General features: G+C 38.4%; 1 protein-coding gene across 1 annotated transcript in view; it reads left to right on the top strand.

Moving 5' to 3' along the window:
- Positions 1-13,227, top strand: part of EML6 (echinoderm microtubule associated protein like 6) — a 195,785-nt gene that overhangs the window by 105,048 nt on the left and 77,510 nt on the right. The window contains exons 13-15 of the mRNA XM_006778677.2: positions 3,654-3,772; positions 5,955-6,141; positions 7,850-7,955. Of these exons, the coding sequence (XP_006778740.1) occupies positions 3,654-3,772; positions 5,955-6,141; positions 7,850-7,955 (412 nt within the window). The remainder of the gene's footprint in view (positions 1-3,653; positions 3,773-5,954; positions 6,142-7,849; positions 7,956-13,227) is intronic.

The following is a 13,227-nucleotide window of genomic DNA, read 5'->3' as shown; positions in this document are numbered from 1 at the left end:
TGCCTCCATATAGGCATTGAGTGTACTTATTTTCAGATGATTTTTTTTTTTTTTTTTTTTTTTTAGTTCATAATCATCACTCATTGATTTAGTATTTGAATTTTTTTTTTCAGTAAAAATGCCATTCAACTGATGGCTTGTTTCAAATTCATGACTACATCAATTTGCATATTGGTACAATGCGTTACACAATAAAGCTACTAAAGATGAGGCTTTGAAAGGAAATTATTAATGTGCAAATACCACACAAACACTAAACGACATTATGCCCCGATATCAAGGGGAAATGGAATTTAAGCAAAATGGACATAAAATCTAGGAGGAGGAAAAACAAATCTCCTTAGTTGGGAAGTTTTTATTTAATAAAAGAGTGCTAGTAAAAGAATGAAAAGTCTTAATTGTATTGAAATCTGTGCCCAGGATTTATATATTCTCCCTGACATCTTCCTTTCCAAAGCTTTCACTGTGTTATTTGATATATGTTCACAATATTCCTGAATTATTCCTTTGCAGGGATTTTTATTTCTGTCCAACAGGTGGGAATTTTAGGCCCACAGAGGTTATGAGATGTTCAAATAAGCAATAGAAATTCCGAGACTAGAATTCAGTGCTCAAAAGTAGTTGGTGCACTGATGAAAGAAAGCATCATGAGTTCAGATGAATAGTTATCTTTAGATTTTAAAAGCTTAGTTCATTGCACCTGTAATATAATAGTAGTGAGATATCTTGTGACCTCCTTTTTATAAAAGGGTTTTGGTCAAATCCTAAATGGGCTTTATTATAATATTTCATAAATTTTATTTTTAGCAATGTAGTTTCTTCAAATGAAAACTTTCCTTTAAGAAGATGAGAAATTATTAATAGACTAGAGGCCCGGTGCACAAAAATTTGTGCGGTCAAACCCCCTTCAGGGTGGGGGTCCCTGGTGGAGTGCCTGGCCAGCCTGGGAGAGGGGCTGAGGGTCATTTTCAGGCTGTCCACACCCCCTTAAGGGTGGGGGAATCTGGTGGAGAGCCTGGCCAGTCTGGGTGAGGGGCAATGGCTGTTTTCAGGCTGGCCAAGCCCCCCAGCAGGGACTCTTACCCCATAAGGGTGTGGCCAGCCTGGATAGGGGCTGATGGCTGTTGACAGGCTGGCCATGGCCCCCAGCCCCTCAAGCTCCCAGTGGAGTCTGGCTGGAAGCAGGTATCTGGGATTTATTTATCTTCTATAATTGAAACTTTGTTGCCTTTAGTGGAGGCCACAGCTAGCCAGATCAGGTGGGAAGCTTGGCTTCCTCCATCTCTGGGGCACCCAAGCCTCCTGCTTGCTCCAGCTCCGTGGCTGCCGGCTGCCATCTTGGTTGGGTTAATTTGCATATAGTCACTCTGATTGGCTCATGGGCATGGCTTGGGGCATAGCAGAGGTATGGTCAATTTGCATGTTTCTCTTTTATTATATTATATTATATTTAATTTTCACTGTGTTAAATGGATATCTCTTGGTAGTAGGGCTTAAAACATGGTAGACAGAGATTGATTTTTACATACCTTTATTTTATTTTTTTTTATTTTGTTAATCCTCACCAGAGGATCGTTTTTTCCCATTGATTCTTAGAGTGAAAGGGAGGGAGGGAGAGAAGGAGGGGGAGGGAGAGACATCAATTGGTTACCTCCTATGCATGCCCTTAACACATTGTTTGCGGGTAGTTTTTATTGCGTGCTAACAGGTGGCGCGGGCCATTTTTGCTAATTTTTTGCGCAAATGGCAACGTTCAGTAAAATTATGATAACTTTAGTTTACTAAAGTTTTAACTTTAGTATTTATACGTTACCTGCATTCTACCGCTAGTCTATAAAAAACGTATTAATACGTGTCCCACGCTCTACTACCAGTCAACGCTACCAGTCAATGTAAAACATATAAATACGTTTCCCGCATACAATGTGTTAACTGGGAATCAAAACTGAGACCCTTTGGTGTGCAGGCCAATACTCTAACCCAGTGGTTCTCAACTTTCCTAATGCTACCACCCTTTAATACAGTTCCTCATGTTGTGGTGACCCCCAACTATAAAATTATTTTCATTGCTACTTCATAACTGTAATTTTGCTACTGTTATGAATTGTAATGTAAATATCTGATATGCAGGGTGTATTTTCATTGTTACAAATTGAACATAATTAAAGCATAGTGATTAATCACAAAAACAATATGTAATTATATATGTGTTTTCCAATGGTCTTAGGCGACCCCTGTGAAAGGGTCGTTCGACCCTCAAAGGGGTCACGACCCACAGGTTGAGAACCACTGCTCTAACCACTATTCGGACTGATTTATTATGTACCTTTGAATTAAATTGTAGGAAATGTCCTCTCAGTCAACAGCATGTTTTAGGTCCTAAGACCAGGAGCTTTGCTGTATAGTTTGGAATCTGATCTGTCAAGATGCATGAGGCCATGAAAAGACAAATAATTCCAAAGAGTGATCACCATGACTCTCAAGGTCCACATTTTGCAGATGTCAGAATCCTTGAGATTTTTTGCTTTAGAAGAAATTATTATTTTATTTATATTTTATTTATAACTATGATAGTTTTCTTTTTTATTTATTAAAAACTAATACCATATTTTCTGGATATAAATTACTTAAGAAACACAATAGCATAAAAACTTTTTTAACCCCCAATAATTTAAAAGATAGGTTAGTTTTGCTCATTAGAAGAGAGGTCTTATGTTCTCAATTTTGTTTATCTTTTCAGAAAACCAACTTTTAGTTTTGTTAACCTTTTCTATTGGCTTCCTAGTCTCTATTTCATTTATTTCTGCTCTAATCTTTATTATTTCCTTCCATCTTCAACTTTGGGTTTAGTTGGTTCTTTTTTCTAGTTTCTTAAGGTATGATGCTAGGTTGTTTGAGATCTTTTCTTTGTTTTAAATGTTTGCATTTATATCTGCAAACTTTCTTTGTAGGATTGATTTTACAACACCCCAAAAGTTTTGGAATGTTGTTTCAATTTTTATTTGTTTCAAGATGTTTTTTGATCTCCCTTTTGATTCCTTCTCTGATTTATTGGTTGTTCAAATGTGCTGTTTAATTTCCACATATTTGTGCACTTTCCAGCTTTCCTTCCGTTATTGATTTGTAGTTTCATATCATAGTGTTAGAAAAGATACTTAATATAATTTCTACTTGAATTTGTTGAGATTGCTTTTGTTCCCTAACATATGATCTGGCCTGGAAAATGTTTCATGTGCACTTGAGAAGAATGTGTATTCTGCTACTGTTGGATGGAATGTTCTCTATATATCTGTTGGATTGTTTGATTTCTGGTGTTCACATCTCCTGTTCCATTACTGATTCTTTGTCAGGCTGATCTACCCATTGTTGAGAGTGGAGTATTACAGCCCTAATTATTACCGTATTATGTTTATTTCTTCTTTCAGTTCTCTTAGAATGTATTTTACTTGTTTAGGTGCGTAAATATAAGTTTATATCTTGTCGAATTAACCCCTTTATCATTATATAATGAGCTTCTTTATCTCTTGTGACCATTTTTAGCCTCATGTTCTCAAAAATATTCCTACAATTAAAGATTTCCTGAGAATGTCAAGATACTGTTTTTGAAACCTGAAGAAAGGAGCCTCAATTAAATGTATTTGTTATGCTTTAAGGTTTACAAAGAAGATCTACCTCAGCTAAAGCAACAAAGTAAAGAGAAAAACCATGCAGTGCCCTTCCTCAAACGAGAAAAGGCTCCTGAGGACAGCCTGAAACTCCAGTTCATACACGGGTGGGTGCCTGTCACCAGCCTTAGCCTCAGGCTAAGGATGTCCCCTTCTCTGTGCTTTCCCACCTCAGGCGGGCTCTTCTCTCCAGCGTGCACTTACCTGTGATTAATATTTTAACCATTAGTCTGCGTCCAGCTTTCTCAGTTGGTGTTTTGTGGCCATCACAATGTGTGTGTCTATTTTTTATACTTTATGTACTTCCATGATGCATATATTACTGCAGCTCATTGTTATTTCACTTTATTCTCTCCACCATCTCTGGTTCCTTTATTCCCATAACTCTTGCTCTGTTTTGCTTGGCTCCAACTAGGACAATGTTTTCTTCAAAAAACATATGGCCAAATCATTTTCAAGTTTGAGAATTATATATAACCTTCCAAACTTTAAGTTGAAATTAAAAATTTTCAGCAAAGTGTCAGTGGTTGTGAGGAATATAATATCTAGTGTTTTATAAGTGCATCCCTCATTTAAATGGAACCAATGGAGCTTATGAAAATATTGTAAAAAATGATTTTAATAAGATAGAATTTGATTCCCACCATCATAAATTTAAAAAATATGTGAACGAGTGTATTATGTCACTCATATTTCTTCTTGAACTCAGATTTTCATTCTACCTCTCCCACAGAATTTTACCCTATTGTAATATTTTTTATGCTTGTAAATCTTTTATTGTACCCTATCATACCTTCTGCTGTAGGTTCAAAAATATCTACAGGTTCATTTTTTATTGATTTTTAGAAAGAGAAAGGGAGAGGGTGAGAGAGTTAAACATGGATTGTCTACTTCCTACATGTGAGGAATCGAGCCCGCAACCCAGGCATGTGCCCTGACCAGGAACTGAGCTGGCAACCTTTTGGTGTATGGGACAATGCCCAACCAACTGAGCCACACAGGTGTGGGCAGTTCAATTTAAATTTAATTCCCAGAAACCATTAGACTCTTGAGAATGGTAAGATTTAAAACTCAAAGGTCGGTGATCTAATAGAAGTGTGGAAATGGAGAGGGGGCGTTGATTTACCCTGAGCACTTGAAATGTGGCTAGTCTCAGTTGAGATGTGCTGTATGTGTAAAATGCACACCAGATTTCAAAGATTTAACATGAAAAAGTAATATACCTCGTTAAAATGTTTTATATTGATTAATGTAGAAATGCTAATATTTTAGACATATTTGGTTAAATGTTCTCAAAACCAATTTCATCTATTTTAATTTTAACATAATTAGAAAATTTTAAGTGACCTGTGTGACTCACATAACATTTATATTGTGCAATGCCTCTCTAAATGTTAATAATTTTTTCCAGTTTGAATTATTACAACTATTAGTAGTACACAGCTTATGAAAATATTATAAAAAATGATTTTAATAAGATAGAATTTTTCAATGAGTTCAGGTATGTAGTCATATATGCATACTTACTACTAGAGTATGACAGAGAGTAGCATTAAGTCTATTCCAGTTTTTCATTTTTTAATATATGTGAGCCTTGAGAAAACTTATTCACATAAATAAGTCAGTGAGAATGGGAGCAGTTTTATCATAGCTACATTACTCAATTCTTGAAACTCCTCTTGATTTAGAGGCCACAAATGTATATTGTGATTTTGATATATCACATAAAATGTCATCTAATGATCTGATGAAATCTCACTTTAATTTATTAAAAGCAAATAAATTGGAAATCACTTGACTTGCAAAAGGACTTCTTACCTCGTCCTTGGAGTTGTTCGCTTTCAACATCCACACTTGTATTGCACATTGTCCCTTTGTGTTGGTGTCCCTGGCAGGTTTGTCACTCCAGGGTAATACACCGTAGTAAGAGTCCAGATGGACCAGAGGAATGACTTCCTAAAGTGGGAGGAAGTCAACTGTGAAAGGTGAGGTGGTAAAGGAAAGCCTGCATCTCGCCACAGGTGTGTTGTCCGACTGGTCAGTTTTAAGAAAGAGCATATGCAGTAGCTGAGGATTTGGAAACCCATCCTGTTAAAATGACCCCTGCCCATTTCCCCTCAGAAAGCCATCCTATGCCCTCAGAAGTCCTCATTCCCTGGATATCGTAGTTAAGCAACTATGCATTCACCTAGGTTTCTACTTGTGCATGTCCCTACGCCAGCTTTACCTTCTGACAACTGCTGCTCTGTTCATTCACTGCTTATTCAAATCTCTGGACCTGTGCTTCAGATACAGAGGCTACGACTGTAGGAACAATCTGTTCTACACACAAGCTGGAGAAGTGGTCTACCACATCGCTGCAGTTGCTGTCGTGTACAACAGGCAGCAGCACTCCCAGAGGCTGTACCTGGGGCATGATGATGACATTCTCAGCCTGACCATCCATCCCGTGAAGGACTATGTGGCCACTGGGCAGGTATATACCTCTGTCCTGAGACGGGTCTAGCCAAAGAGAGGGAGGATTTAATTTTGAATCCACTTTATATATTAGAAATTCAAGAAACACTTGGTAGAAATAAACCTGAGGCAGGAAGCTGAAGATGTAGTAAATGCTGGATTAGTTCATGATGGTGGGAAAGTCAGCCAATACCTTCTAACACTGTTGGGAAGCCTCCAAGAGATTACCACCCTAACATGAATCATCTGTGAATAGAATTAGCTGAAACAAATAATGCCAGTTTCATGAATGTGCAGTCTTAATATACTTTCCTCATCACTGTGTACTTGGTACCTAATATATCCTAGGTCAGGGGTGGGCAACCCCTGGCACGTGTGCCAAACATGGCACGCCAGTAACTTTTGCTGGCACTCGAAACCCTCTCTTATAATCTTCCATTTACAATTTTTTTCTTAATACCAACTTTTTTATTTTTCAGATAAATTCAGTGTAGGTGCATCTTAGATAAATAATTTTACATAACGTATACATTAAAAAATGTATTTTTCATCATCATGTACTGTGTTTTTGTCGCTCGAATGAATTTTATTATTTCTTCAAGGTTCTTCACATACGTACACCTTAAGAGATATCAAGTAGGCGTAACATGTTCTCAAAAATTTAGGGTTGGCACGCAGAAGAATTTTGAGTCAGAGATTTTGCTGGTTTTGGCATGCACTCACAAAAAGGTTGCCCACCCCTGTCCTAGGTGCTCAATACTCAGTGAATGTCTATAAAATGAACCATCTTTTCATACTACTATAATATCGAGTGATTTTTTAAAAACTTAGAGTCATATGAATTTTGGCTTATTTTATATTTTTGCATTTCAATGAAAATAGTTGCATGTCAAGTCTCAGAATAGTTGTCTCCGTTAACCTTTGACCTTCATGCAAAAGTTTTTTGAATTTTATCTGAATCATTTGGAATGCCTAAACTTTGGATTGAGTCTATAATTGAAAAGCTACTAAAAAAACAGAGCCCTGTGTTCAGTCATTTTGTATGGGGAAAGGAAAGGGATTGAGCTGCTTAGTAAACAAAGCATCTGTTAAACTCACATTTATTACCTTGCTGGTAAAGTAGTAATACTGTCAACAGTATTTTCAGTTTTGTATTCTTTTCTTCCAATGTACAGATTACATTTGTATTCAGTTTTCTCATGGGCTTTTAACTGAAGTTTAACTGATTCTTAGTAGTTTCTAAGCAGAATCCAAGAAAAACTTTTGCATGAAGGTCAAAGGTTAAGAAGAGACAACTATTCTGAGACTTGACATGCAACTATTTCTGCAGCACTTGACTACAGAACAGAATCATTCTTATTATAATTTACTAGAGGTCCGATGCACAGCATTTGTGCACTGGGGAGCACTGGGCCTCTTCCAGGACCCCTTGGGGGATGTCCAACTGCCGGTGGGGAGTTGGCCTAAGCCGGCGATCAGACATCCCTGAGGGGTCCTTAGCACTGCTGCGAAGGTGGCAGAGGCTCCCACCACCGCTGCTGCACTTGCCAGCCAGGCTCCCTTGTGGGAGCACACTGACCACCAGGGGGCAACTCCTGCGTTGAGCATCTGCCCCCTGGTGGTCAGTGCACATCATAGTGACCAGTTGTTCCTCCATTCAGTTGATTTACATATTAGGGTTATATTAAATAGGATAAGTAATTAACACACTCATCCTACTATTTAAGGTTGGAAGAGATGCTGCCATTCATGTGTGGGACACGCAGACTCTGAAGTGTTTGTCACTATTGAAAGGACAGCATCAGAGAGGAGTGTGTGCACTCGATTTTTCAGGTAAGCCCGTTTTCCACTGGTCATTGACAAACGGTTCTACATTTATTTTGAGGATATTTTTTCTTTTTCTAACAACCCCTTATTTAGTTGAATTCTGTTGGTATGTCAGCTCCCCAGTCTTAGGCTGGAAATCAGATATATTAATACCTCATAAAGAAATGTGGCTTTTAGATTACACGCCCTTTCCTTGTCTGCCTCATTTCCTCTCTCCCAAGTCGTTACCCCAAGCTCGCACTGTGTTCTGCATTTACTTGAGCGATTTGAAATCCAGAGCAGCTGTTGCTGTTGAAAGACTTAGTTGCAAATGTCTGGCAGTGACTCAGACCATCAATTTTAACTCTCCAAATAAGGGGGAGCCCAGCACTAGCGATTTAAACTAAAAAGAACTAGCGTAAGGGCTTTGAGTTCTCTGCAAAGGGCCACTTCACAACACTGGGGTTTTGGAAATAAATTTCACATTGAAAAATCAAACTGAAGGTTCCATCTTTTTAATTTAAAGTTTGAATACAGTACTATAAAAATACCAACTGATGGCTATAATTTCTTTAGTGTGAGGCCATTTCCTTAAACTAGAATTGGAGACTGAGGACCTATTGCAAAAGGTGTTTTTACCCAGAAAATTTGAATAATCCCAACGGTAGAAATTAGATTAGTAGAAAAAATTCTTAATTTTTCTACAGAAAATGGATTCTATAATTTATTTCTCCCATTAAATGTTTACTATCTGCAACATGTATACTATTGGTCATTAAGTTCCATGACTGCACAACCCATTTCTCTCTTGTGTCCCTCACTCTCTGCTCTCCTTGTTCAAGCCCTCTTTCTCATCTGTGCCATGGTAGTCCTGCTGGTCTCTGATTCCCATCGGCACTTCCTCTAGTCCATCCTGCACACTTCTGGAGTCTTCGGGAAGCACAGGTGTATCGCCAGAACACGGGCTCCCCTTGATTGCCTGACTCAGAGCTGATCACTTGGTGGGACATTCATGGCCTTCCAAGATCTGGTCAGCCTTCCTCTGCAGTGTTTTCACCCGCTAACCCATTCATGCTCCTTTACATCCACCTAACTGCAACACTAAATGCACCCTTGTCCCTTTTGCCTGGGTTCCTTTGCTCATGAGGTTGTCAAGTGTCCGTTCAAGTCCTACCATCCTTAAAGACCAAGTGGAAAGTTTTCTCCTCCATTCTTCCCGGGAGGAATAATGTGCCTCTTCTTCTGCATCCCTTAACCCATTTTGCCATTGCTCTTAGAGTCCATGTGGTACAGTAGTTATTAGTGCTGACATCTCCTATGCCCTTCACATATTGTCAGCTACTTGGACAGCACAGCTCATCTCTGTTTGCCACAGCACATGTAGTGTTATGGACACAAAAGCTACTCAAAAAATGTGAGAATTGCCTTAGTAGATAGAGCATTGGCCTGTAGACTGAAGGGTCCCAGGTTCAATTCTGGTCAAGGGCACATGCCCAAGTTGTGGGTTTGATCCCCAGTTGGGGGGTGCACAGGAGGCAACCATATCAATAATTCTCTCTCATCGTTGATGTGTCTATCTCTCCCTCTCCCTTCCTCTCTAAAATCAACAAATATATATTTTTTAAAAATGTGAGAATAAATGAATGAGTGAACAAATAAGGTTTTGTTTAATATACTTTTTTTTAACTTTCACTATTACTTTTGGACCTTCATATTTTCACTACATTGCGGTGAAAGTTATCTTTATTCTCTAAGCAATAACATGGTGCAATTTGGGGTGTTTTTTAATGAAATGCACATTCTCACAAACTATAAACTACAAATCTGAGGAAATTGATTTTACAATTATACTTTCTGTGGTTATTGGATAGTAAAAATCAAAGCTAAGCAGTTTGCACTCTACACTGGTGGGTGTCTGAGGTAGAGAAGGCATGAGTACCAAGAGAAAGAGAACTACTCGGCATCACACCTGTCAGTTGAAAGTCCAGATAACACACCCAATAAACAGAATACAAAGTCCTAGACTTCCACAGGTTTGATGGGCATGCAGTTTTATGGTAGGTGTGCCACCTGTCCTTGACAAAGCAGTAAAATCTAAAGGAATCCCTAATTTGAGTTCAAATATAGTTCTACTCCAAATATGTAAATGACTTTCTTCTGTATTTTTCATAGTTCCACTTCTCAATGGCCTAATTTCCCTTTTCCTAAAATTAAGTTTGCTAGCAGGTATGTATGTGTATACTTAATATAAAAATAATATTAAGTATGCTCTAAAAGAGTGGTAAGATACCCATTCAAGTAGCAAAAATAAATAAAAATAATAAAACCTAAATGTGTACTAGTTTATAAAGAATCTAATATATTCATATTTTGGCAGCATTGAAAATTAACTGAATAATTCTAGCAAACAATTTGGCACCATAAATAAAAGCTATAATTCAAAATGACAAGTATGTAGACTATGTGTATTTCACACATATTTCTATGTACCAAGTTAAGTAGCAGAAAAATAGGACTCAAAATAGCACCTATTCACTGATTTCATCTGAAAATGTGTGTGTGTTTATTAGCATATAAACAGAGTAGCAAGAAATTTAGAATAATAAAAATAGAATTTAACAATCATTAGATTTTTTCCATAGAATTGATTGATTCTTTTTTATTTAGAAGAATCAAAAGAACTAACTCATGTTACTTAAATACCATTAGAGAAAGGAATTAGAGGAATGTTGATCAAAGACATTAATTAATTATGAGATAAATGAGTAAGCTGCTACCCAGTAACTTGGTCTCTGAATTTCTAAGAGCTCACATCTCTTCTGGGCTTAGTAGTTTTATAGAAGAAGGATTAAGAAATGATCTTTGAGCCATAGCTAGTTTGGCTCAGTGGATAGAGTGTTGGCCTGCGGACTAAAGGGTCCTGGCTTCCATTCCAGTGAAGGGCACATGCCTGGGTTGTGAGCTCGGTCCCCAGTGGGGGGCGTGTGGTAGGCAGCTGATCAATGATTCTCTCTTATTGATGTTTCTGACTCTCTCTCCCTCTCCCTTCCTCTATGAAGTCAATAAAAAAAAAAGCAATGATCTTGGAAATCTTTCCCTCATGAGGCAATCCTGCAGATTTTTGGGGGAGTGAGGGGGGAGTAGCGAGGGAGAGAAACCAGATACTAGGGAGAGGTTGAGAAGCTGATTCTCTCACTGCTTCCAATCCTCATCTTGGGCAAATAAAGAAATCCCTAGCTATGAAATATATCCTGCATTAAAAGTATAATTTTAGTGTTAACAGTACAGTCTCTATTTCCCAGGTAACAGTTACTGGGAAAGAGCCCATTTATTCAGCAATGGTGTTATTTTTGATTGTGGATAATGAGTTTTCAGTCTTGGAGTTTAAGGAAACCAGTTGATAGTTTTAGAATGCACTGACATGAAGGACTATTCAGGAAGAATGTTCACTAGTGTCTCTTGTGCTTGATCTGTCACCTTGAGTAGTTACATGAAGATGAATGTAATGTGGGGGTTGATTGACCCCATGGTGGCACCTCCTGAAGGTGTGAGCCGAGGCCTCTTTGGTTTAATTTTTTTGCTGGTATTTTGGGTAACAATACTTTAGGCTTCAACAGACTCCTGCACCACTTTGCAGGCCAAGAATGGAGGCCCAGAGAGAAGTCAAACAGTGGCAGATCCAGCGCTAGAACCCACGTTTCCTGGCTGGTGGCTCGGCTGGATGGGGAGTGCTCCCTCCTCAGTCCTCTTGCCTTCTCCTGCCCCTGCCCTCCACCAAGGCGAGTGTAAACTTTTGGCCTGAGCATTATGCTTGGAGCTCACCTAGGATAGCCCTGAATCACAGTTACCTCTAAAGGGGCAACTATACCTTCCTTTTGAAAACTGATAGAAAAGTCAATATCCCAAGAGAGGAGATTAGATTCCCTGCTTAACCATGTAGACAGGACACCCACATTATTAACTAGTTGGTGGCCCCATCTGTGTGTCCCAGTACCTCACACCCACCTATCTTTTACAGATCAGCTCATTTTGGGAAGTGATGTGGAAACATACTGATAGCACATTTGTCTCTTATTAGAGGAAAAAATTGTCACGGAAGTACAAAGTAGGCAAATGATGTGAAAACTAAACAAAAATGCACATAAGGGTTTAGATTAATCTATTCTTGCCACTGTTCCAAAGCAAATAAAAGTAAGACATTTTTAATCAAAAACATTTCTTACAACATAATCCATAACTCTAAATTATGTAAACAAGAAGGATTGCTTCACTTAATTGAGCAACTCTGTCTTTGTGAGTTTATCATCACTGATGAGGGAAAACAGCCATCTTTGTTTCTGTGCTTCCACATGAATAGAAAACCAACTTAGAAAGAGAAACTTTCAGCCCCATAAATATTTTCTAACCTAAATATCATCCTCATATTTTTAAAACCTTCATTGAATAATACTTGTGTTCCACAAGGGCACCTCTAAGACTAATTTGATTTCATTGTGTTGAATTCTGAAAAAGAAAAACACCATGCATTTTTTATGAGCTTCAAATACAGGGACCAACTTGTAATTGTCTGAATAAAATTTTTCTCTTTCCAATTTGCCCTTTACCGTTGACATTAAGTGCCTTAGAATTATTTCTGGACACTGTCACAAAATATCCATAATTAATACATACTGTGACTGGAAAGATTTGAAAGAGCATTATCTAGCTAGACTCTAAAAATATGACTGAAAATAAAGAAACCCAAAACTAGTCAAGGAACAATGGATTTTCAAAGCTAAGGTCAAGCTCTGTGGGGGAGAATGAAAATTGGGAAGAAACTGAAAGGTAGCCAAATTTATAGTTCCAAAGTATGTAGTATGCTGAAATAGCCTAAACCTTCACAACTCAAGAAAAGTCACTATTCATGGGATGTAAAGTACAACATAGGAAATATAGTTAACTAGAGGCCCAGTGCACGACATCGTGCACTAGGGCGGGGAGTATCCCTCAGCCTGGCCTGTGCCCTCTTGCAGTCTGGGACCCCTCAGGGGCATGTCCGACTGTGGGGAGTGGGCCTAAGCCAGCAGTCGGACATCCCCCTGAGGGGTCCTTAGCACTGCCGCAGAGGCGAGAGAGGTTCCCACCACTGCCACTGTGCTCGCCAGCCGTGAGCCCAGCTTCACAGGGACAGTTCATTCCACCATTCAGTTAATTTGCATATTATCCTTTTATTATATAGGATAATATTTTAATAACTATGTATGGGACCAGGTGGGTACTGGAAATATCAGGGGACACTTTGTAAAGTATATGATGTCTA

This window comes from Myotis davidii, unplaced genomic scaffold (genome assembly GCF_000327345.1).
Source record: "Myotis davidii unplaced genomic scaffold, ASM32734v1 scaffold6, whole genome shotgun sequence".
Classification (NCBI taxonomy): domain Eukaryota; kingdom Metazoa; phylum Chordata; class Mammalia; order Chiroptera; family Vespertilionidae; genus Myotis; species Myotis davidii.
Note: the sequence above shows the minus strand (reverse complement) of the source record. Positions and strands in the feature narration are given on the sequence as shown.